This window comes from Rhinopithecus bieti, unplaced genomic scaffold (genome assembly GCF_001698545.2).
Source record: "Rhinopithecus bieti isolate Rb0 unplaced genomic scaffold, ASM169854v2 scaffold_1422, whole genome shotgun sequence".
Classification (NCBI taxonomy): domain Eukaryota; kingdom Metazoa; phylum Chordata; class Mammalia; order Primates; family Cercopithecidae; genus Rhinopithecus; species Rhinopithecus bieti.
In genome coordinates, this window is record NW_016803659.1 from 414,904 (window position 1) to 442,461 (window position 27,558).

Below are 27,558 nucleotides of genomic sequence, written 5' to 3' on the forward strand. Positions count from 1 at the left end.
TTTTTTTTTTTTTTAATCTTGGAAAGTATTTCATGTCTTTGACTTCATAGTATAGAAAACAATTGGATTTACTTCAGGGACATTTTGGCTCCTTAGGTTGTGCTTTATTATTAGGGATCCATCTGACAAAATATGAATTACGGGGTGAAGGTAGTAACATTTGGGAATCTAAGTGAAATATTCATTAGGTGGCTTTTTAGGTGATAAGAGTGGCGTTGAAACCTAAACCACCTCGTCAACATGAAAGATACCTCAGTTATATGTGTGTACGTGTGTGTGTGTGTATTTTTTTTTTTTTTTTTGAGACAGTCTCACTGTGTTCACCCAGGCAGGAGTGCAGTGGTACCATCTTGGCTCACTGTAAGCTCCACCTCCTGGATTCAAATGATTCTCATGCTTCAACCTCCTGAGTAGCTGGGCCTACAGGCATGTACCATCATGCCTTGCCAATTTTTTTTTTTTTTTTTGATATTTTTAGTGGAGACGGGATTTTGCCATGTTGGCCATGCTGGTCTCAAACTCCTGGTGTCAAATAATCCACCTGGCTCAGCCTCCCAATGTGCTGGGGTTACAGGTGTGAGCCACCACACCTAGCCCTAATTTGATTAAATTAAGCATGCTGTTTAAGAGAGCAGGGTGCTAAAAATAAGCCAAAAATTCACTTGAGGTTGGGAAGGGGTAGCCACAAGCCAAAGGGTCAGCAGCAAATTAAATGGGATAGGAAAAAGGTACATGAGAGGAAGGAATTGTTCTAAAATGCCCTTGGCTCTTACCAGATTGCTGGTATTACTATCTCATATACACGAATTGCTTGAACCTTCTGTGTAATAATGAGTTTTAGAAACACCATCCCAAAACAATGTTTAGAGCAATAGAAAAGGACATGAATTAAAAATCTGAGCAATTTCACAAGTATGTATTTCAGTATCTACTAGATTCTTAGTATATGAATAAATTTGGAATTACATTTAAAATTACTAGCAATGCAGATTTGTAATTATTTTCTTCATGTTAATATACTCTATAAATTTTGCTGAGATTCATAGTACACAGATTTTTAAGATTCTAACTTTTGACTTAATTTGAAGGAATTTTATATTAATTTTTTATGCAACAGTTTAATAATGTCCTTCTGAATTATAATTTATAGTGACTTTCTATTATTTTTAGCACTTCTCATAATATCATAGCCGTAAGTCTCAGTGGCATTATTTTACCTGATTTTGATTAAGAATGCCAATAATTGACAGATTGATCTCCTATTTTCAGTTTGTCTAGGGATATATGTTTTTAGACTTTTTTGAAAAGTTCTTTCCAAAGATTCTATCACCAATATAATTTTTTTGATATTTAAAATCACTTCTTTTTTAAAATTCTAGTTTGTTAAAAGATGAAATTACACTCTACTACTAAATATACAAGTTAATTAAATCCAGTGACTGCAGCCATTATGTATGTTAAAGTATATCTTTAAAGTTACATTTATAGTACTTGGTCTATCAATAACTAAAGTATATTTTGAGATACTTGTGTCTGCCACATACATACAGCAGCTAGAGTATTAAAATACAGCCAACAGATTTAAATTGGCTTGTTTTTGATCTGCTTAATGGGGTAATAAAATCCAGAAGGGTATCCTGATAGAAAGATTAAATGCAGTACACTCAAATAAAGAGAAATGATCTAAAATGAAGTAAGTATATAGATAGCTAAATTAATACATAAATGATAATGATGTATTTAAATCCAAGTTGCTGTCTCCTTTTGTTGGATATTTTAAGGGATTTGATTTGATTTATATTTTTGAACTATCTTAACTTCCCATTGTAAGATACTGAATTTGACATGGTTAGATGGCAGCCATGAAATTACCTAGTTTGCACTTTTGAACCTTAGGGATGAATGGCTGGAATACCTGAAAGAAAAGTTACTATTTTTTAAAAAGCTGGCCGGGCGCGGTGGCTGACGCCTGTAATGCCAACACTTTGAGATGCCGAGGCCGGTGGGTCACGAGGTCAGGAGATCGAGGCCATCCTAACAGGTGAAACCCCGTCTCTATTAAAAACACAAAAAATTGGCCGGGTGTGGTGGCTCACGCCTGTAATCCCAACACTTTGGGAGGCCGAGGTGAGCGGATCATGAGGTCAGGAGATCGAGACCATCCTAGCTAACACAGTAAAACCCCGTCTCTACTAAAACTACAAAAAAATTAGCCGGGCATGGTGGCAGGTGCCTGTAGTCCCAGCTTTTTGGGAGGCTGAGGCAGGAGAATGGCGCGAACCCGGGAGGCGGAGCTTGCAGTGAGGGAGATCGCTCCACTGCACTCCAGCCTGGGCGACAGAGCAAGACTCTGTCTGAAAAACAAAACGAACAACAACAACCACAACAAAAATACAAAAAATTGGCTGGGCGTCATAGCACGCGCCGGTGGTCCCAGCTACTTGGGAGGCTAAGGCAGGATAATCGCTTGAACCCTGGAGGCGGAGGTTGCAGTGAGCCGAGATCGCGCCATGGCACTCCAGCCTGGGCGACAGAGACACCGTCTCAAAAAACAAACAAACAAACAAACAAACAAACAAACAAACAAAAAAACTAATTTAATGTCTAAATTACAAAGGAATATATCGAGTTCTACAGTAGAAACTGGCTTAGTTTTTTTCTGAGGTAAGCAAATTGAATTTAAATTTTTACTTATTTATTTTGTTTTTACATTCCAGGAGTGATTTGTTTTGTAGCTCTTCCATGCCATCAACACTTCCATACACAGCACCCTGATGATGGTAAAAAAAAAATCCCTAGATAGTTTACAATCTTGTTTATTTTCTTATATATGTATCTGGAAGTATTTAAATAAAAAGTAATGATCAGTGTTTCTCTTCTAAATTGCTAAATGGAGAAGTACAATGTTGTTAAAAATAAGTTGGAAGAGAGAATATGAGGAGTATTCAGGAATTCTAAATGATTCTGTTTATTCTTTTGCTTGAAAGAACCCTAACAAATTGTTTAGTATTGATTTACATTCTGAATCAAATTAAACATAATTTTCTTATGTTTTGCAGCTATATTTTCCGGTTAAGTTGCACTCGTTTGGGACAGTGGGCCATTGGCTATGTGACCGGGGATGGGAATATCTTACAGACCATACCTCATAACAAGCCCTTATTTCAAGCCCTGATCGATGGCAGCAGGGAAGGATTGTAAGTATGAGAAATGGGAGTTGGAGTGCTTATGATTCATGAATTTGAAAAATAAAGATTGCTTTGTGCTGGAGAAAATTGATAGCGAGGCTGCTTTTTAATTTTAAGACTGAGAAATAATGGATGTTCTTTAGTTTGTTGTTCATCTCTTTATATAGTCATTTTAAAGTAACCTAATTATTTGAAACTATGTTACAGCAAATACATTTCAACTTCAAATTACATGAATTTTATCTTTCATATGATAAAAGTTGGGACTTAAAGGTAGTTTTAAAATGGATGTAAAACTGTTTATATTTTAAATTATTTAGAATAATTCACTTCTTTTTCCTCATATAACCCTTAGATTACTAGTTTCACTTTTTTTTTTTCTTTTTTTGAAACAGAGTCTCACTCTGTTGCCAGGCTGGAGTGCAGTGGTACAATCTCAGCTCACTGCAATCTGGGTTCAGGGGATTCCCCTGCCTCAGCCTCCCAAGTAGCTGGGACTACAGGCATGCGCCACCACGCCCAGCTAGTTTTTTGTATTTTAGTAGAGACAGGGTTTCACCATGTTGGCCGGGATGGTCTCGATCTCCTGACCTCATGATCCACCTGCCTCAGCCTCCCAAAGTGCTGGAATTACAGGCATGAGCCACCGTGCCCGGCCAGTTTCACTTTTTACAGTTTGATTGTTAGTGCCAGACTTTCTTTTCTCTTTCTTATCTGTTTCTCCCTCCACCCCTTCCTTTTCTTTTCTCTCGTAGATCTTTCCTTTATTCACACTAATAATAACTCCATATTCTAGGACTATATGTTAATAGCTAAGTTTAGTTTATCTCAGGCTATATTCCTTTTTAAAATTTAAAAATAAATAAGTTCCCCTTTGTTTTTTAAATTAATGAATTCTCCCCACTCCCTCCACACACAAAGTATGGACAGTCTGTTGGGTCCCTTAATAGTAAATATGTCTGGTTTTTCTTTGCTTTATTCACACATCATTCCCTTTGTCCTCTCCTTGTATTCTCAGTGCACTTGATCGTGCTGCTTTTTCTTCCCCTCTGCCTTGCTGGGTAACTTAGAGATGCTCATGATCAAACTCGCTCAGTATGAATTCTGATAGAAACCTAGCAGAATAAAGTCCACCAGAGTTAACAAAGAGCAAATGATTTGAGTTTTGCCTTTTTCAAAGTAATTGCAAAAAAGAAAGAAAGAAAAGAAAAAAAGTGATGAGATTTATGCAAAGAAAAGTGGGAATTTTAAAACCTGTGAGCTTTTAGGTGGGACTGGTAGCTTACTCCTGTAATCCCAGCATTTTGGGAGGCTAAGGCAGGAGGATCACTTGAGCTCAGGAGTTCGAGATCAGGCTGGGCAACATGGCAAAACCCTATCTCTACAAAAAATGCAAAAAAATTAGTTGGGCATGGTGACTGTAGTCCCTGCTACTCTGGAGGCTAAGATGGGATAATCACCTGAGCCTGGGAAGTTGAGGCTACAGTGACGACATCATGCCACTGCACTCCAGCCTGGGCATCAGAGTGAGACCCTATCTGGAAAAAAAAAAAAAAAAAAAAAACCCACACATGAAACCTTTCAATAAATTAGTTACGTAGTAATTGTATGGCAAGTTATGGTACCAAATGTGTATTTCTCTTTCCTTTTCCTTCTGATTTTCATAAATTTGCTAGTCTTGGTTATTTACACCTGTCTTCTAATGCATCAAAGATTTGTATATAGATTTTGATTTACAATGATTACAGATTTTTTTTTTTTAAGAAAATATGCTTTAAAGTTTGAATTTATAGGTAGACAGTAAATGGACAAATCTGTAGAGGGAAAAATTTTGATATAGCTTGTTTGAATTATTCCTTCTGTTTTTCAAACGTCATTCAAAGAGTCACAAATTTTAGTATTATACTCAGCAGAGCAAAGCCTTTAAACTCCTGGGCACAGTAACTCTTGAGAGTTACACACACACACACACACACACACACACACACACACACACACGCATCTCCAGAGGGATTTAGCTAGTTGATTTTGAATTTTAATAATATATTAGGATAAAATAGGATTTGTAAATTAATTAGATAAGGTTTCTCATAAGATCAGAATAGGATGTCATCACATCCAGCTACCATCCGGGTCCACCGTATTTCCTTATATTAATAGTTAATCCAATATTGTATGACATAGTTGAAAGAGATGTTTATTTTGATAACCACCCAACATTCTTTACTCCTTCAATGCCATTGAAAAGTGCTCATCTGCAGTATATCCTGGGTGTACTAAGGACAGAAATAATAAAAAATGATGATTAGCGTACCATAGGAAAGGTTAAAGGTCCTTTTTATACCTTTTAACCTATCAACAACCTCCTGATAGGTTAAAAGAACTTTTAACGTTTCCTATGGTACCCTAATCCTCATTTTGTAAACTTTAATTTCTGAATTCTTGCTAGAATTTCTTCATATTATTGAAATGTGATACATAAAATTTTATATAATTTTTTTTAAATGGCCAATTTTAGAGTATATTAAAAGTTGCTTATCTTCTTTGGATTATCATTCCTCATTTAATATTTGTCAAATTTTGTAACACACCCATAAGGACATTCTAAATTTGTATCATATTCAGATGTAGTAAATTCCTTTTGCTAAATCATAAAAAAAATCATCTCACTGATTTGTCCCTTACTATGTCAGAATTATCTGTCCTTTAAGTTCATTTTTCTGGTTTTCCTGGGTAAATTCTAACACTTAACATGTTTGTAGACACCTTATTTGAGGATAAATATTTTTTATTACTTTAAAGAATAGATTTGTTATAGTTTTACACTTTTAAATATACATACTGTAGTACTATATTCTTACTATTTTATTTAAGAAATTTAGTATAGAAAGATGTTAAACAGAATTAACCATAATTTAATAAACTGATGAAACACAGCAGTGACATTACGACTTTTTTTTTTTGGTAAATACAAAAATAAGTATTTACCAACACAGTAAATTTTATTTTTTAATGAATTTTTGAATAACAAGTACAACTTCTGATTTAACACAGCAAGGATGCATTATTACTACAACTTTCAGTTCAGATTTCAGTTTTCCCTGATAATAGAACCTTGTTTCTATCTATAGACCATTTTGTGTTTGTAGTTTTAAGTCAATGAAACATGGAAATGTAACATTTTCTAATTTTTTAAAATGTGTATGTGCATGTGTGTGTGTATTTGCATTTGTGCACATGTGTTTGTGTTAGGGTGAGGGGAAGATGAGAGGATATGGAAACTGTAGAAACAGGAACACCACAGATGTGTTTGAATAACTTACAAGAGAACTGTGGCCTTTAATTATATTTTCTTTCCATGTGGTATCAGGCATGGTGTAAAATGATATGGTTAACATTACCTGTGCCTCAGGTGAAAGATGTAACAGTTGCAAATAGGTATATCTTCAAAGTGTTTTGGAATAGAACATGATTGATCAGTGAAATATTCTTAGCTTATATAAGAGACATATATTAAAGGTATTTCATTGAAAATGGTTGCTTAGTGGGTTGGGCTATATTCATTATGTATTTCTTATATGAAAATAGTTTCTACATTTTAAGTGTCCTAAAAACAACATAATATTTTGGAAATAGTGAAGTAATATGTTATCGATATGTTACATAAAAGGAAACATCCAGATGTATGTTTGAATATAGAAAACTTGATTAAATATCCTTATATGCATTTAAAACTTGTATATTTAAGGTAATAAAGTTTCCTTTTAAATTCAGTTATCTTTATCCTGATGGGAGGAGTTATAATCCTGATTTAACTGGATTATGTGAACCTACACCTCATGACCATATAAAAGTTACACAGGTAAGGATAATTTCTAGAAAAGTATAATTAAATAAGTATCCATAATGCCTTCTAAATAAATAAGACTCTCATACAGTAGTTACAATCATGCACAGGTATTTAATACAAAATATACTTAAGGAATTATAAGAGTGTTTAAAGAGAAATTATATTACTTTCTTAGATTCTTTGATACAAATTTATGCTGTTAGAATTCTTGCTTTCCATATAGTATTGGCATTTATATGGGGGAAATAAATAAATCCTTGAGCAGGTAGGTGGATGTAAGGAGAGAGCCATAGTTTAGAAAGCTCCCAAAAAATAGATTAGAATAATCATATGCCTTAGATTTTAGAGTCAAATAGGTATTTGAAGCCTGTTGAAGATAACAGTTATATTTTTCTAAATCCATTGCTAGCAACCTCATAGATTATGAATGGGAATGTAAGTTGGTAAAACCTTTCTTGAGAGTGATATTCAGTAATTATAAAAATCTAAGTGAAAATACCTTTTCACTTTAGATTCTATATATGTAATAGATCCCATATATATCACTTACACACACAAAAAAACCTGTACAACAGATATTTACTGTAATATTTTTTGTAAAAGTAAAAAGTTACAAAATACTAAGAAGTTTAGTAATAGATTAAATAGACTACTATTCTCATACTGTATTGTGTGAAGTCATCAACAGGAGGGAGGTAGCGCTACATACTCACATGGGAACTTCTGCATCTTATACTATAAAATAATTCCATTTATGTAAAGTACAAGTAGGTAACATTTCATTTGGTAAAGTTACATTATGTATATTCAACATCTGTAAGGAAATACATAATTAATTGCTGTATGTGAACATATGAGTATACTTTTTAAAAGATCAAAAAAACCCACCAAACTGGTAAGAGGATTTAACTGAGGAGGTGAAAGGGATTGAGCAATCAGGGAGGGGATGAAGGGAGAATTTTGAGTATTTTATTTTACATTCAGTCTAGTTTTAAAATATTTTATATTTGAGATATGTTCACGCCTTGTGTAATAAATAATAAAAATCTGAGGGAAAAAACGAGAAGAATTACAGCTTTTTTTAAGATAGTAGATAATGATTTACCTTATAATTATCCAAGTTTTAGTTCCTGTGGTCTTTACATTATTATGTGAGACATACACGTTGACATTTATATGTACATATTGTACGTGTAAATTTAATAAGTGATTGCCTTTTTCTTTTCTTTTTTTGAGATGGAGTTTTGCTCTGCCCCAGGCTGGAGTGCAGTGGCGCCATCTCGCCTCACTGAAAGCTCCGCCTCCTGGGTTTGCGCCATTCTCCTGCCTCAGCCTGAGCAGCTGGGACTACAGGCGCCCGCCACCATGCCCGGCTAATTTTCTGTATTTTTTAGTAGAGACGGAGTTTCACCGTGTTTGCCAGGATGGCCTTGATCTCCCGACCTTGTGATCCGCCTGCCTCAGCCTCCCAAAGTGCTGGGATTACAGGCGTGAGCCACTTTTTTTCATTTTTTTTTTTTTTTGAGACAGAGTTTTGCTTTTGTTGCCCAGGCTGGAGTGCAGTGGCGCAATCTCGGCTCACCACAACCTCTGCCCTCTGGGTTCAAGCAATTCTCTTGCCTCAGCCTCCCAAGTAGCTGGCATTACAGGCACCCGCCACCACATCAGCTAATTTTTGTATTTTTAGTAGAGACGGGGTTTCTCCATGTTGGTCAGGCTGGTCTCGAACCCCTGACCTCAGGTGATCCACCCACCTCGCTCTCCCAAAGTGCTGGGATTACAGGCGTGAGCCACCGTGCCCAGCCATGATTGCCATTTTAAATTTAATATGTGATTGCCGTTTTAAAAGTTATGTGGTGATCCCGTATTTTCAAATATGTGTGAAAGGATGCATAGGAAAGACAGTTCCTCTTTATAAAGCCATTAAAAAAATAAACCTTTGGAAGTAATAGCATTCCCTGAAATTGCTCGTACATATTCTTACTGTTTAGGTTGCACTGAGGTCTGTATCTGTGATTTTAGCCTAATGTAATTTTTTTTATAATTGCATATTTGTCCTTTGGACAGTCATAACCAGTATCAATACTTATCTATTATTTCAGGGACATCAGCAATTTATAACTTACTTTGAATTACTTTAGTTTTATTTCTTTTCCATTTTTATGCATTCTCTCTTCTCTCTTTCCTTAAGTTCCCCATAAAATTTTTGTATATTCACGCATCATAGTAGACACAGTTTCTATGTGTGTACCTGCACGTACATGCATATGTATCCGTGTATGTTTATGTGTATATATATATTTTTTTTCTCACCAGGATTATAGTATATTTTAGTAGGCTGTGGACTAAATATTGTTATTTATTTATCCTACTCAGTGCCAGGCACATTGTAGTCACTTACTGAACTAAAAGTTGCTTTATTTACCCAAATATTGGTTTCATAATTCCTTTTCTTTGTATTCCTTTTTTTATATTTTTTTTGAATTTACCAATTTATTTGTATCTTTGTCACAAAGATCTTTTCAGTATTTGAATTTTGAAAATTTTACTGTGTCAAATGTTTTAAGATAAAAACCTAATCAATCAAGAACATGGCAGTTTTAATAAAATGGTTTTTGGTTACTGATGTGATTTGTTTTCTTGACAGTGTTAGGGAAAGAGTATGCACTTTTTAGTCAGAGACTTCATTTAGAGTTTGAAGCAAACAATTGAAACTTATTAAGCCCCAGGCCTAACTTTTGTTAAGTTCAATATCTCTTCTTATGCTTTGGAGATTAAGTGAACTAGTAAGTGTGGACCACAGTGCCTGACATGCAGGAAATGCTTGGTAAATATTTGTCGCTTTTCTCTTCCCTTCTGGGATTTCTAAAGATATTGAAACAAAAAATAAAAATAAAAATAATGTTTAGCTAAGTATCCTTTTTTTTTTCAATTTGACAGTTAAATTATATGAGCATGTGGCATTTATAAAAAAGATAAAATCATTGTATATTCCTATTTTAAAACCATAGATTTTGTCTTTTGAGTCACCATGACTGTTGAAGCAAGTCCCTTCCTAAAGGAACCTTAAATAATATGAGTAATTAAGAAGCATATAAGATAGATGATAAAAGTTCAAACCTTTTTAGAATGGATTTTGTAGACCAAATTGTGATTGTCAATTCAAAACATGTCTCAAATGGTAACAAAATTCTGACAAGATCAATTGTGAGATATTTACTGTGTGACATTTTATTTGGGAAAATTTGATACTAACAATTCATGCTGGAAATACATTAATGTTACTTTCCCTCCCCCTCTCCTAAATTCCAGGAACAATATGAATTATATTGTGAAATGGGCTCCACTTTTCAGCTCTGTAAGATTTGTGCAGAGAATGACAAAGATGTCAAGATTGAGCCTTGTGGGCATTTGATGTGCACCTCTTGCCTTACGGCATGGCAGGTATAATCATTAGCAACATGGTTGTCTGTCTTATGTGTCCTACTGGTATTTTTCTTTTCAGTTTTCTTCTTAATGGCTTAGGAAGTAATGCTGATAAGTGCTTTATTTTAAATAATTGTGTAGAAATTTTGTATGTTTGAGTTGCTTTATATAATTTGATTTTAACTATCTTATATTTTGTTTCTTTTAAATGTATAACTTAATTTTATTAGTCATCAGTAGTTGTACTTCTATAGTACCATGGATTTCAGGATGTTCACTTGTAGATATTACCAACTAAATATATTTATGCCATTTATTGATAGAATCTGTTTGTAGTAGGTCAGCTTCCAAAGGCAAGTAAATCCTAGTAGATAAATCTTATTTTGAGATTTTCAAGGAAACTTCCTTTTCTCCTGAGGAGTCATGGTTCCTGTCTCACATATGCTCCGTAGTGCTGAAATTGGAGAATCAAGACAGGAAGTATCTCCCAAATACTTACAGTTCCCACAGAAACAGGCTTTAAAGTTTCCTATTTACTGAAGCATAGTCTCAGGAAAATTGCCTTCCCATTTGTAGCAGGCATTCAATAAATATAAATTGATTTGATGTTTTATAGGAAGGTCTGGAGAATAACTGGTTTTCCCAAGGACATTCTTTTATTTCTTCATCTGTAACAAAGATTGGGGATTTTAAAAATGGATCTTTGGACAGATTTCCAGTTTTGAGTATTTGGAGAAGTCATGGAATATTTTGATCAAGCCATTTTGAAACTGCTGTTTGACGTAATTACATTGAAGCTAGAAGCATGTTTATAGGGTTTCGAAAGCAAATAAATTTTGTAGCCTTTAAAAAAATTTTCAGTGAAGCATGTAGTTGACATTCCTACCCTATTTCTGAGCCCTTTCAGTCCTTGATTTTCTTTGTCCAACCCTGTACCTCTGCATCACTTGAGGAAGGATGGACATTAAGGTTCATGGAAGGGGGCTGACAGACTCGCCTGCCAAGCTCCTTACTTAGTAATATGATTTTCCCATTTTCATAGTCATAAAAGGGTCTGCTTCTTCTTTTGTGAAAAACTTTTTTTTAATGGATGAGAAAGAGAAGAAGAATTAGGAAACGAATTACAGTTGATTTATATTTTCGAAGTCCTTTCTGAATGCCCAGAGGTCTTTGCTACCTCAGGAACATTGTTCAAAATCCCTATACTTCTCTCCTTCAATATGAATTTGGCTTCTATTTTGTTTTAGGTTTTTCTTTATATCCTCTCCCTAATTATTTCCTTTTATCCCTTCATGATGTTGGTGAATTTTGCATATTACAGGGAGATGTTGGAGGAGATCATTCTCAACATAGATACTTGATTTCTATTTAAATTATGTTAACAGTAATAGTTCTGCAAACTTAGCAGTGCCTTTCAAAAACTACATTCAATAAATTTAGATATGTTGATAGAAGACAAAATTGCAAGTTTATTTCAAATGTGTCAGTAGGAGGTATTATAGAGATAGTGACTTAGTGATAGATTATCTGTAATTGGACTACTTAGGACTGGTGTACCTGATAATGATTCAGTGTTTCAGGATACATGTTAAACTAACAAAGAAAACAAATTGTATTTGTCACCGTTCTTTGCCTTCAGTGTGGTAGTGTGGTTTTTACAGGTACATAGAAACTAAAAGCCTTGCATTTCTCCCTGAAGAAAATCAGAATAATAGCCTGATACAAATTCCTAACTGCCTCCATGCAAGGCTTCTGTATTTCACCCATTTTTCTCCAGGCTCCAGTCTTAGAACATACACATGCATACATGTTGCAAGACTTCCCATCTGTAACTCAATACTGTGCTTAGTATTTGGGGGTTAAGTTGGTTAAAAGTCAGAACCTAGGCCTGGCACGGTGGCTCACGCCTGTAATTCCAGCACTTTGGGAGGCCGAGGTGGGCGGATCACGAGGTCAGGAGATCGAGACCATCCTGGCTAACACGGTGAAACCCATCTCTACTAAAAATACAAAAAAATTAGTCGGGCGTGGTGGCGGGGGCCTGTAGTCCCAGCTACTTGGGAGGCTGAGGCAGGAGAATGGCGTGAACCTGGAAGGCGGGGCTTGCAGTGAGCCGAGATCGCGCCACTGCACTCCAGCCTGGGTGACAGAGTGAAACTCTGTCTCAAAAAAAAAAAAAGTCAGAAGCTGCTATTAGTTTGACAGAAACATTTGTTTAGTAAAATGTTTTGTTTAAAGCATCATACAAAATAGTTGTTTACTGGCGGGGCATGGCAGCTCACACCTTTAAATCCCAGTACTTTCGGAGGCTGAGGCAGGAAGATCCCTTGAGCCCAGGAGTTCAAGAACAGCCTGGACAACATAGGGCGACCCCATTTCTATTAAAAAAAAAAAAAAAATTAAAAAAAAAAAAACACACACCTGTTTATCTTGCAGCCCAGGGTGAGTAGAAAAGTATGGCTGAATATAAAGCAACAAATATTTTATTTATTTTACTTTCTATACTTATTAAAAGAAAGTTTATTTATTCCTAGTAAATAAATACTACCTTCAGTAAGTCCTATCTTAAAACATTGTCAGTAGATTCTTGGAAACTGCAACTTTGAGCAAAGTGACATACTGTAAACTATAGGAACCTTAACTCTTGTTTCTATCTGTTAGCCTATGGTAAAATAGATTTCATCATACAGTAAGTTGTTTCATTTAAGTCTCAATTTCCAGTAACTGATTAACCTTATTAATTGAGGACTTAACTGTATTTATTTGTTAGGTTTGTGAACTATTTGCAATAGGTCCATTATGTGCAAAAGGGATAGGAATATTTCCCAGTTGTCATTCTGTATTATTAATGCTGTGTCCTTTACATTGCCACAACATTTCTGTGTGTTAACTGTGCATTCTCCAAATTGGTGTAGTTCCTCTTGCTTGTTGTTTATCAATTCCTTGAATTATTTCATGATTTTTTATATTGGCCTAATGACCTTATATGAAGATATATTCAGTAATGTTGGTAAGTTGTTAACATTTACTATTTCTCTTTTTCACTCTGAACTGCTTCTCAGTTTTGCTTTTAGAAATTGAGGAAGTACATAAATGTCAAGTTCTGAAAATTGTGTTTAGCTAAAATGTTTAAAGTTATGTGAGACAGTAATAACAAAGTAGTTTACTAAGTAAAGTAGTAACAAAAATGACAAATTCAAAACTATTCAGAAGGCTGAAATAATAACATTTATGTTACTAGACACTAATGTTATTATCTTAATCTGATCATTGAATTTTGCACCTAAATTAGTGAAAAATATTCAAACCTTTATTTTCAGTACTGTTTTTGAATTCTCACACAAAGCAGCTCATCATTAATAAGCATCCTCCTGATACATTTTGTATATGTCTCTGTAAGCTCTTACCTCATTATGTTCATATTGTAAATATTTCCATATTTATGTATTTCCTTTCTAGAATATGGATTACTTTACCTACTTTAGAATCTCTCTCTGCTAGCATGTTATCTGCACACTGGTCATTACTCAGTAAATACTTATAGATTGCATGCTAGGTAATGTAAAAGAAAAGGAAATCTATAAGTACATTAAATAAAAAGACAGTATTGTAGATTGATTGTGACAAGCTCTTACAATACTTTTCTGAGAAGTATTTATGATCTTTTCAAAGACCTTTTATCATATTCAGTATCTGAGCGAATCCTAGAAATTCTAAGGCTTAGTTCCCTTTGTTCCGTTCACTAGCTATTGTGTGATTTCCTTAACTTTTTACCTTGTGATTTTTTCCAACCATTTTTGAACCATGTTATTTTACTTTTATTGTTTGCAGTACTACCAGCACTAACACAGAAGCAGTAAGACTGCATTTTTATTGCTTTTTTGCACCCAAAAAAATACATATGCACAGTAATCCCCGGTTCATGTTTTCTCTACCCCTAAAGAAAATTGTTCTTAGGTCAATAATTCTAAGTTGATATTTCACAGTCTCTGTATCTCAGTGGGATCTTACTGGTCAAAGGAAGTTTCAACTTTTGAACATTTCTACTTTTGGATAATCTAAATATTTTTGCATTTAGATATAGTCTTCACATAGTAGTGCTTCCTGCCAACTGGCATATCTGTATTGGCAGCTTTTGTATTATTGCATGAACAGCAACATTTGTTGATCATTTAAACATGTTATTGCAAAATGCCTCTGGTATTTAATAAAAATAAAAGTCTTATAAAGTTAATCTAGTGAAAGCACAGTTGTAAAACATTAGATGTGCTGAAGGTCTCATATCTGTAATCTCACCTAGCTGCTCACTTGACTTAACCTAATTGATGGTAAATGTGTCAGTAAGAAGAAAAAAATTATAGCACACTTCATAGTTGCGCAAAATATTGCCAAAAGTGGTATCTAAGCTTGTAGATATATAGAGAAATGTTCTCAAGGTATTAGGTCTCTGGACTTAAGAGTGAAATAACTTATGTCTCTCTTTTCTATTTTTTCCTCATTCAAAATGGTACTTTAAAGACACTGTTTTGTTTTATATGATTAAATTTGCACGCTTAACTGTGCACAGGAAGAATTTGTTATTTTGCTTCTTCCTCTTACTGGTTTGGTAGAAGCAAACCAAGATTATTTCAACTATCATTTTCCATTTATTTATTTATTTATTTAGGAAACATTCTTTGAGCAGCTGCAATATCCCATGTTCTGTACTATGCTCTGAACTAAGAACTCTGAGACACAATCCTTAGCCTCAAGAAGATAAAGTTAAAATTAAACCTGAAATTTCTGTTGAGGGGCATGGTATTAATAATTACTTGAAATGAGTATCCTGTTGTCGTTCAAATTTAATTATGGCTGCTAGACATTTTTTGTTACTTTCTACTACGCTGGTTGGGCATGCTGATATGAAAATGATTTTAAAGGCTGCATGTCTGCCAGGAAGCTATGATAAATCAGTTAGAATCCAATAGGAAATATTAAACCCTGGCCATTAATCATACTATGCTCAGCAGTGTGCATTTTTAGCAGGTCATTCTTCACCAACTTTTCCTTCCATCTGAGGCCCAACTTTGGTTTAATTGAAATTCATTAGAGACTTAAATTTTATGTAATTAATAGAAAACTTAAGAAATGCACAGTAGCTGTGTCAGTTGTTACAGGCTGCAAGTGGTTACTCTTTAATTGCTGTCATAATGGCCCATTAGTCATGCCTCTGAAGAGGTGTCAGATGCTTTTTTCTCTTTCTGAAACATCTGTGTTATTTAATAAATTGAATAAGCAAGCAGAGTTTGCACAGAATACTAAATAAGTTGAATAATCACCTTTCTAGAGACATTCTTTGAAGTAATATTACTCTGTGTGCAACATTTCTGTGCTACCCTTGGTAATAAAACTTGGAGAGTTGTCTTTCACGTCCACGTGTTAATGGGATATTAACAAAACGTTAATCTTCTCAACCTTGACCGTCTTCCTTTGTGAGGCAGCATATTATGCAGCAGGGGTTCTGCAGCATTACCATGTAAGGTTAAAAGTTAAGGAATTGTTTTCATTCTGTGCTTATTTCAGGAATCTAGAAAATGGTTTTTGATTTATAGTTCTTGAAGAGGTCCTTCACATCCCTTGTAAGTTGTATTCCTAGGTATTTTATTCTCTTTGTAGCAGTTGTGAATGGGAGTTCACTCGTGATTTGGCTCTCTGTTTGTCTATTATTGATGCATAGAAATGCTTGTTATTTTTGCACATAGATTTTATATCCTGAGACTTTGCTGAAGCTGCTTATCAGCTTAAAGAGATTTTGGGCTGAGACGATGGGGTTTTCTAAATATACAGAGAGGACATAAAGAAATGGACAAACATTACATGCTCATGGATAGGAAGAATCAGTATCATGAAAATGGCCATAATGCCCAAAGTAATTTATAGATTCAATGCTATCCTCATCAAACTACCATTGACTCTTCACACACTTAGAAAAACTACTTTAAGTTGCATATGGAACCAAAAAAAAAGCTCATATAGCCACGACAATCCTAAGAAAAAAGAAAAAAGCTGGAGGCATCATGCTACCTGACTTCAAACTATACTACAAGGCTACAGTAACCAAAACAGCATGGTGCTGGTACCAGAACAGATATATAGACCAATGGAGCAGAACAGATGCCTTAGAAATAACGCCACACATCTACAACCATCTGATCTTTGATAAACCTGACAACAATAAGCAATTCGGAAAGGATTCCCTATTTAATAAATGGTATTGGAAAAACTGGCTAGCCATATGCAGAAAACTGAAACTGGACCTCTTCCTTACACCTTATACAAAAACTAACTCAAGATGGATTAAAGACTTGCATGTAAGACCTAAAACCATAAAAACCCTAGAAGAAAACGTAGGCAATGCCATTCAGGACATAGGCATGGGCAAAGACTTCATGACTAAAACACCAAAAGCAATGGCAACAAAAGCCAAAATAGACAAATGGGATCTAATTAAACTAAAGAGGTTCTGTACAGCAAAAGAAACTATCATCAGAGTGAACAGACAACCTACAGAATGGGAGAAAATTTTTGCAATCTATCCATCTGACAAAGGGCTAATATCCAGAATCTACAAGGAACTTAAACACATTTATAAGAAAAAAAATCCATCAAAAAATGGACGAAGGATATGAGCAGACACTTCTCAAAAGAAGACATAAAATTTATGCAACCAACAGACATATGAAAAAAAAAAAACCATCATCACTTGTCATTAGAGAAATGCAAATCAAAACCACAATGAGATACCATCTCACACCATTTAGAATGGTGATCATTAAAAAGTCAGGAAACAACAGATGCTGGAGAGCATGTGGAGAAATAGGAATGCTTTTACACTGTTGGTGGGAGTGTAAATTAGTTCAACCATTGTGGAAGGTGGTATGGCGATTCCTCAAGGATCTAGAGTCAGAAATACCATTTGATCCAGCAATCCCATTACTGGGTATGTACTCAAAGGATTATAAATCATTCTACCATAAAGACATATGCACATGTATGTTTATTGCAGCACTATTCACAATATCAAAGACTTGGAATCAACCCAAATGTCCATCAGTGATAGACTGGATAAAGAAAATGTGGCACATATACACCATGGAATACCATGCAGCCATAAAAAAGGATGAGTTCATGTCCTTTGCAGGGACATGGATGAAGCTGGAAACCATCATTCTCAGCAAACTAACACAAGAACAGAAAAGCAAACACCGCATGTTCTCACTCATAAGTGGGAGTTGAACAGTGAGAACACATGGAGGGGAGGGGAACATCACACACCAGGGTCTGTCAGGGGCTGCAGGGCAAGGGGAGGGATAGCATTAGGAGAACTACCTAATGTATGATGGGTTGATGGGTGCAGCTAACCACCATGGCACGTGTATAACTGTGTAACAAACCTGCATGTTCTGCACATGTATCCCAGAACTTTTAAAGTATAATAAAAGAAAAAAATAAAATAAAATAAAGGAAAATGGCTTTTGAGCTCCTGAATGGAACAAACTCCAAACTGTGTTCTTCATATCTTCCTTCAAAAATAAAAAATGGATATCTTTGTCAGTTGGATATGCAGCTATGTTTTGAATTACTGCCAAGGACTTTAATTCAATTACATGTAAAATTAGTTTTCCTGTGGTTATTCTTCCTGTATATTGTTTGATATAATTTAAAAGAAAGGTACCAGAGTATTCAAAATAGTAATTCACCAAAAAATCAGTAAACTCTGATTTTAATGTGGAATATGATTAAGGAGATTTCTAGATGTTCCATATGTAGAGAGTGTTGTTGGGAAAAAGTATATAGTTTTCTGAGACAGGTGAGAAACAAACTCAAATGATCACTTTTAAGGCAATAAGAAATAATCTTTGGCCAGGCATGCTTGCTCACACCTGTAATCTCAGCACTTTGGGAAGCCTAGATGGGTGGATCACATGAGGTCAGCAGTTTAAGACCAGCCTAACCAACATGGCAAACCCTGTTTCTATTAGAAATACCAAATATCTAGGCATGGAGGCAGGAGCCTGTAATCCCAGCAGCTTGGGCGGCTGAGGCACAGGTGAATGACTTGAACCTTAGAGGCGGAGGTTTCAGTGAGCTGAGATCACGGCACTGCACCCCAGCCTAGGTAACAGAGCAAGATTCTGTCTCAAAAGATAAAAAAAAATAAGATAAAATAAAATAAATCTTTTACTCTATCTTCCTTCAAAGGCAACTGGTCTTCAACGGTCTTCAAATTTCTAGCCTCAGTGAAATTTTATAACTTAGGTTCTACAAATAGAAAATAATACTTGCCTTTACGAATGTTTTAAATTGGCACTTTTGTCTTTAACCACCCGTTGTGTCTTTCGTGTAAATGTGATTAAATGTTGGAGTTTCCCTTTCACATTGGGAGTAATAAAGAAGCTGCGAGAGTTGTCCAAATACATTATAGTAACATTATGAACTAGAGTGATACACTAGAAAAGAAAAGGAAATGATGGATATGATAAAATCTAGCAGAATAAGTACTTGATTCTTAAGTCTAATGACTAAATTACATGGATGCTCACTCTGTTGTAAAGTGTGTGGACAGTAACAGATACTGGCACTTTGGAAACATTTTCAGTTGACTCCAGCATGGATCTTTTATAGATGTTGTTAAAGTTGACACCATTTTTAAAAAGTGTTTAGAATGTAGACTCATTCTAAATGACCAGCTCATTCTAGACCAACTTCATGCATTAAAATTTTAAATTGGATTCAAGCAACAAATGTTTAAACAAAAGCTTTTACTATGTAAAATGTATCCTCAGAAATGGTATAATTATTCAGATACATTTTACATCTTCCTGTTAAAGAGCTGAAACTTTTCAATTAGAGCCAACAGAATATTCATTGATTTTAGTAGTTTTTTTTAATTTTGAAATTTGCAATTTAAGCAAAATAGTTTTAAATTTTTTACATTTGTGAATGATCAGTAGTAGCAACTGGCTGTTTTTCTCCTTTATTTTAACCTTGGCTATGAATCTGAGATTGAAAAACCACTACATGCTGATCCTATAGTGTAGTGTTGAAATGATTGACTCTTGAAATAGACCCCCTTGTTGTGATTTCCTACTTAGTATTGCTTGCTATGTGACCTTCATCAAACCAGTAAACCCATTTTTCTTGTTGGTAAATGAGGGAACAACAATTGTACCTACCTTATAGGATTAAATGAATTAATATTTAGAGAGTGCTTACAACAGTGCCTAGAATTTTAGTTATTACTGTTTCTAATAAAGTACTTAGGAGATATCTCATATTTCCAATTATGATTAATCTATGCACACTGATAATTCTGCAGGTTTTAAGTTGTATTCATTTCATTACAAAATGGAATTCGTATAGAGATACGAGTTTTTTCAAATGTTAAGATATGTTTCCTTAGTTTTCTTATTTATTCTTGAGACTATTTTTATACTAATTATGCCAACTGGAATTTTTATAGCACTTTATAAAGCTTTAAAATAGTTTATCTCACTTTATGGTGTCTCTAAATGTGCATTATCTCATTGTACCCTGTATATAAGATGCAATGAATTGCCCGGGGTCGCACAGCTGTAATTGGAGAAAGTAGAAGTCCAGTCCAAGTATCCTAATTCAGAATGTCTGTGCTCCTTTTCTGATTCACTATGCAGGCTTTTATGGGCCTCCCAAATCAGAGCTAGAAGAGTCTAGATTCACCAATGTCTTTTTCCCTTGTCCATCATAAAATAAACCAGAACCAAAGATCTCTCCCACTCTGGGGCATTTTGTCTAAGATTACTATTAACTATCCTTCTTTATTCTTTCATTCGTTCTTTCAGCCAGGAGTTACTGAGTTTCTGTGGGAGATACTGTGCTTTGAAAATTCTTGGTATGATCCAACCTATTCTCAGTGCATTTATATACATATAATTTTTCAAGTTATAATTGCTATGTTTAAAAAAAGATTTGTGACAACCTCATAGCTACATGAAATACAGCAAGGTAATATAAATTAGAAGTTATTGATAAAGGAAAAAATGCACACATGCATATGCATACACATACAGTAAAAATATAAAATGCACTCCAAAATGAGACTTAGGAGGCCCTATGTATATACCCTACAGCCCTTGGTGTATGTTGTATATGTGGGAAGGCATAAAGTGATTGACCTTAAGTCAAAGTATGCCTCTAATAATCAGGCTGAAAGCAAATAAATTACACTATATATAATGCTATCTTGAAAAACATTTAAAAGAAGATACTTAAGATATAGTGTGTCTATCTTAGCAATATTTAAACAGAGTATGGAAGGTGATTGATACATGATGATGATGAGATGGTACTAACAATATTCATTTGGGTTTTTACATAGAGTATTTGTGGAGAATGTATTATGAAGATTTAAAATTTTTTTCTATTTGTTTGTCATTGTTTTTTATCTGAGTTTACCTAAAGTTACATTTTTAAGTAATGTCACTGACTTACAGTATTAATGGTTGAGATGTGAGTCTGAATTATTTTACTATATTATGAGAAATGACAGAATCTAGTTTCAGCTATGTATTGTATTCACTGATAACTTATGTATCCTTTGGTTTAGAAGTATTTCTTTTTTGAGGAAGTGAAACCTACTGAGTCATTTAGAATAGACGGAGTCCTCGGTACTTCCTCTTAACATTCACGGAATGGTGGGAACTAGAAAATGAGTTATTTATTGGTCTTTCTTTTCCATTAACACGTATTATTTGATATTGCATTAAGTATACATCGACAGAAACATTATTTTAATTATTGTATTGAAGACATTTTTCATGTGTATTTAATCAACCATCTGACAGAAACTAGGGCAGAGTAACTAAAGTAGCATTTGAGACTTTGTCGTTAGATATAATTTGCATGTGACAGTAGTCTATTTATAAAGTGTGATGAAGTCATATTAGAGTAAGTCCATTAGAGACACATTCAGTGTGATCTGTGTTTGCAAATCAAAATTAGTGTTCGTTGCAGCTGTTTGTTGATCTGATGAGTAATGTACACTCTCAACAACAAAACTGAAGAGAAGATGTATTTAGTGATATCTACTCTTATAATAGGTACTCTTAACACACATCGGTAATTTGTATAACATTAAACTTTCAAGTAGCATAGAGAAAAATCTAAATTCAGTTTTAGATGAACAGTTCTCTGTTTTTTCTTGTGTTATAAAGACACAATTATTGCCTTTCACCTCCTCCCCCTTCAAAACTCAGTATTTTCAGTTACCTCTTATGAGGAAATAGATCACATAAACTGGAAGTCATCCTTAACCAGAGCAATATGTGAGTTGACCCTGGAGGTTCAAAGAGAAACTTACATAGCCTAATAGTGTGGCTTGCACATTCTATGCACTGTACTAAAAAATAATGTGACTTTCATTATTTTGATTGGGTAGAATAATTTTTAGTTATGATAATTGTACTGGAATTAGGTCTTTAAAAGGTTCTTGGTTTTTAGTTATGATACTAAAATATTTACCGATGAATTTATATGATGTGTAGGAGGTACTTCAAAACGATCTAAGAGTGGAAGAAACGAGAACATACAGATGAAACTGGATTGGGGATGAATTGATAATTGTTGAAGTCGGGTGATAGGTACTTAGAAATTTATTATAGTTTTCCCTCAAATTTTATGTGTATCTGAGATTTTCTACAATAATTTTTTTAAATGTTTGAGTAAATTAAGCGATTACGTAGGTCTCAAAGTACTGCTTTCTGTTCTTCATGGGTTAAAGACAGAGGGACCATCAGATCTTCAGATCTTGCTTTCTTTTTTTTTTTCTTTTTTTCTTTTTTTGGCACAGGGTCTTACCCTGACACCCAGGCTGAGGGCAGGCATGCTATCATAGCTCACTGCAGCCTCAAACTCCTGGTCTCAAGCGAAGCCCCCAGCTCAGCCTCCTGACCAGCTGGGACTTCAGGTGTGTACCACAACACCTGGCTAATTTTTTAAACATTTATTTTTTGTGGAGACAAGGTCTTGCTATGTTGCCCAGACTGGCACAGCTTGCTGTTAAATAAAACTAGCTTTTTGAAATTGTCGTATGTAAATCTGTAAAAGTATTCCACTATAGGTACCTAATATGGATCCCTTTTGACTTTTATAACAAGGGGAGTTTTGCCTGAATGGTAACGTATATTGAATATGACTTCAAATTTAATAGTCTTTTTATAAGAGAAAGATTTTGTTTTCTTATTTACTCCTGTGTTAGAAAATATCATTGCAAGGAGGTTATCAAAATAGAAGAACTAAATCTTGGTTTTATTATCTGTAAAATGATGGAGCAAATAATATTTAATGTGTTTTGAAGCCTGCTGGACATGAACATGTTTGGTGGGAAACCTTGAAGGATTCTGTATTTATATATCTATATTTCTTTATACCACTTAGTTCAACTATTTTACCATTCCAAGTTTATTTTCCAAATTATGTACAAGCAGATGAATAAGGGAATGTTGCAATTTATTTTTCTTAAGCAAGCTCAGTGTTTTTTTGTTTTTTGACACATTGTTTGGCAAAGGAGGTGTTCAATTTGTTGAGCTGAATGAAGTTCAGAAAGAATAAACTATCACAAGATCTGCCACAAAGTAGATGTGAGGTAGTTGTTCAATGAGAAGAGAGTGAGAGAGTTATTCCATCCTTGATCCAAATGTCACTGTTGGGCAGGTAGATCACTAATTTCCTATTAAACTAAGTGGACAGGACAGTCCTGAATTAATTATGGAACAGTTTCTTTAAAGACATCAGCTCTCTGCATCCCTTGTCTTGCCACTAAAATGGTGCTATTTCATCCTGTTTCTCCCTTAAAGTAATTTTGTGATTTTTACTACGTTTAAATAACACATTGCTAAAGTCAGAGTATAATGCAAAACCAAAAATAGGGTGGAGAATATCATATACCATCTTATCTCTAGAAAGCAATGTTGTCTGTAGGGCAAGAAAACAGTCTTTTATTTCCCTGCAAATTGTGAATTTTAATGTAGTTAGTTTTGAGAAATGAATGTAGGAAACTTTGAGCAAAATGTCCAATAATGACCAGTAAATCCTTTTCTAGCCCAAAAGTATTTGCACAAATCTTTTTGTATCATATTGTTTAAAAGCAAGATAAGGGGCAAAACTTAGTCTCTCACAGAGAACTATATATTCCAAATGTGTTGTGTGTCAGGATGAGAGGCTTTCAGGACAGATGATGGCTTTTGATTATAAATGTACACATTTTAATTTTTCCTAATTGTGTATAGATTTTAAAATACACAGGCAGTTAAAACAAATATTCAGCCAGTTAGATGCATAGGTATTGTATTTTTCTCACCGATACTACTGCTGTATTATGAATTTTTACCAAAATGTACTTTTAATGGAATGTTTAGTTAGTATTGCTGTCTTTTCATAAAGAGAGACATGATTCAATTTCCAGTTTTCTTCAGGACTCTAATGCCTTGATACATTAGAATAATAAGTGAACATTCAGGAAAATAAAGAGGTTTCTTTTCTTGGGAAAATTGAACTTAAAAAAATTTTTTTTTTCTTGGGAAACTGAAGATACTGACCATTTAATATATATTTTGTTGACTCCCTGTTCTACACACACTACCTCTTCAAGACAAATCTTCCCCCACCTCCCACCCCATAAACTTTTTTTAGGGGATGATTTTATAGTTTTAGAACATTAGCGTTTCTCAGTACTGTTTATGTTGAAACCATGCATTTTCTGTTTGTTTAGGAGTCGGATGGTCAGGGCTGCCCTTTCTGTCGTTGTGAAATAAAAGGAACTGAGCCCATAATCGTGGACCCCTTTGATCCAAGAGATGAAGGCTCCAGGTGTTGCAGCATCATTGACCCCTTTGGCATGCCGATGCTCGATTTGGACGACGATGATGATCGAGAGGAGTCCTTGATGATGAATCGGTTGGCGAACGTCCGAAAGGTAAAACTAGAAACATGGGTTTAGTTAGGGTGGTGTGACCATATGAAAAAGAAGTGATGCTGTCATAAATGAAGTATGACTGAGTGTATTTGAGTTTACAAAAGAAGCACACACACATACTAGGATAAGCCTCTACAGGGTCAGGATCATCAATGTCACTGTCTAGTACCTCCACATCTTATCCTGCTGGAAGGTCTTCAGAAGCAGTAATACACGTGGAGCTGTCATCTCCTATGATAACAATGCCTTCTTCTAGAATACTTCCTGAAGAACCTGAGACCATGTTACGGTTAACGTTTTTTCATTAGTAGGAGTATACTCTAAAATAATGATAAAAAGTATAATATTGTAAGTACATAAACCAGTAATATAGTCATTTATTATCATTGTCACATATTATGTGCTGTGCATAAGTATATGTGCTATACTTGTATGCAACTGGCTGCAGAATAGGTTTTTTTACACCAGCATCACACAAACGCGTGAGTAATGCTTTGTGCTACGACATTAAGATGGCTATGATGTCACCCACCAGGCAACAGGAATTTTTCAGCTTCATTTTAATGTTATAATATCTTACAGGATCACCATGGTATATGTGGTCCATTACCAAAATGTCATTGTGCAGGGCACAACTATAATGTTGACAGGCTGATATAATCATAGATTGAGAGAGAACTCGATTATACTCAAGGTACTCGCATTGGTTTTAAACATCATAATCAGAGGTGATGAGAGTGTCTGTATAGAATTAAACATCATCTAACACTGGCAATAGCAAATCTGTGAAGAAAAAATTTAAGAAGGGAAATTATTAAATTTGGAAATTGTGAAACTGAATTTGATTAAAATATTCTTTGTTCAATTCTAGAAGAAGTGTCTGATTGAGTTTTTTCTTAATGGGAAGGCTATCTCACTGTTTGGCTTCTAAGAGGTCACGTAAGATTTACTTTTGTGAATTTACCAGAGTCTGAGTTTGCTCATCAGTGTTGTTGACTCAGAAAAATGGACCTTGTCAGTTCACTGAGTATGGATGTTACTGCCCAGTTTAAGTTTATATAACCAGGTACACAACAGACTAGTCAATGAACCAGAATGCCAACTGATTAATTTGCAGACCAGAAATACAGTGGTCAAGGGAAGTAGACTCTTGGATATCAGGCTATTCCCTGTACAGGAAGATACATGAAATCCCAATTACTTTCACAAATTTTTTGCTCTCAAAATCAGAGAAATGGGATTGAGTGGTGTGAAAGGTCTCCATATATGGTGCCACCCTTCCTCCTGACTTGGGCAGACATGGCTAATCAGTCATGATACTTATCACCACTGAGTTCAGACTTGGCCTACAGAACCTTTTCAACACAGCCCTGAAGATCTTCCACTATAGTTCATTAGGTTTTGGCAGGTAGCATGAAACCTATTTGCCATTGTCACTAGATGCAGTGATGATAATGTGTAATGGCATCAGATTGTATTCACTGTATTCATCTATCTCTGTAGTAAGGAAATGCTTGGTACTGGAATTTCGACAAGGCATTTCTTTGGGTTACTTCATTTTTAGGACTGTGTCCGAGTTTTCCTCTTGGGAAACTCCTGCATTTTCTCCCTCCCAGTGTTCCCTGCTGACCAAATACATTCCCTTAGGATATTTTTACATACAAATTTTTACATAGGGAGATATGTTAACATCACCAACATGGCTACTCTCAAATTCTGCTTTTTTCTGGAATGATTTTATTATTTATCTTATTGGTTTTCATACATTTTATAATTTAACCCTCAGAGAAACTACACATGAGTTCACTCTTTACTCCTGAAATGTATAGTTTTTATTAATAGTTTGAATTATGAGATTTTTTTTTTTGACCTAAGAAATGGAAGAAAGAAAGTAGTTATTCCTCAGAAATCCTAAAGGATGAACAAGAAAAATAATATCAAATTGAAACAGACTTGAGACTTGAATCTCAAAACAAAGTTAACTTAAGGAAGACGTGAAATAAAGCACCAGTTCTGCTACAGAGTAGTAATGGGATGCCAGGCAAGTTATATAACCTCTTTCTTCCTCAGTTTACCCCTTTGTAAAACAGAAAAATAATAGTCGCTTCTCTATTGGGTGTTGTGATGATCAGTTGGGATCAAAGACCTAAGAACCTAGAAGAACGTCAGGTCACCAAAGTCATAAATGCTTACTATATTATTACCAATGTTAATTAATAATGCTATGTAATACATATTCTAGGACATACTCCGTAATCTGCGTTAGTAGAAATCATTTCATCAGTATGCATGTGAGAGAGCTACATATGGGGCGTTGGTGATATTAATGTACTGCTCCCCAGAAGACATAAGTGTGAATACTGGCTTTACAATGTACAAATACAAACAAATCACATGACTAGTCTGAGCCTGATTTCCTCTTCTGAAAAATGAGAAGAATAATACCTCCCTAAATTGTTGAGAGAATGACATATGTTATTAATGCTGGTTTTATTGATTTGTGACCCTTTTACTGAAAGCTAAAATAATTTTACATTTTAAATGGTATATATTTAAATTACTATATTAAGTACCTACAGAATGTCCTTGATTTTACATCTTGTCCTAAAATATTCACTACCTGGCCCTTTAAGAAAAAGTTTGCATTCCCAGGTCTAGGACATAGTAAACATTTAAAGAATGCTTATTGAATGGATGGATAATGGAGAATGACAGAAAAGTATTTGAGATACAACAGCTCAAGTAGTTCAAGTGCCCCAGGTAGCAGTGCTTTTTTTTTTTTAGCTGTGAAGACATTTCAATTGTCTTTACTAAATGGGTTTTCATCTTCAATGATCCATGTCAGAGGGTGGGTCTAGGCTTTAAGAGAAATTTTTAAAAGAATTTTGTATACCTTACTCCTTGGGAGAAAACAGTATTTGCCCTATGTGAATTTGGGAAAAGTTGCAGTCTCAACCTGCTTTCCATTGAATTAAGTTGAAGCTTGAGCCTCTTTTCAGTAGTGGCACTAACAATAGAAAGGAAATGCTGGGAACATAACATGAGAAGCAGAATGTTCCAAGGTGGCTCTAGTGTTTCTCCTTGATCTTTTTTTTTTTTTNANT

The 27,558-nt window shown here is 34.7% G+C and overlaps 1 protein-coding gene across 9 annotated transcripts in view; it reads left to right on the top strand.

Annotated features, from left to right (window-relative positions):
* The window catches only part of CBLB (Cbl proto-oncogene B), a 234,618-nt gene that overhangs the window by 135,936 nt on the left and 71,124 nt on the right, over nucleotides 1–27,558 (top strand). For all 9 annotated transcript variants that reach the window (XM_017895632.1, XM_017895643.1, XM_017895680.1 and 6 more), the window contains 4 exons: nucleotides 3,060–3,197; nucleotides 6,963–7,050; nucleotides 10,351–10,482; nucleotides 24,251–24,454. In XM_017895632.1, coding sequence (XP_017751121.1) covers nucleotides 3,060–3,197; nucleotides 6,963–7,050; nucleotides 10,351–10,482; nucleotides 24,251–24,454 — 562 coding nt within the window. The remainder of the gene's footprint in view (nucleotides 1–3,059; nucleotides 3,198–6,962; nucleotides 7,051–10,350; nucleotides 10,483–24,250; nucleotides 24,455–27,558) is intronic.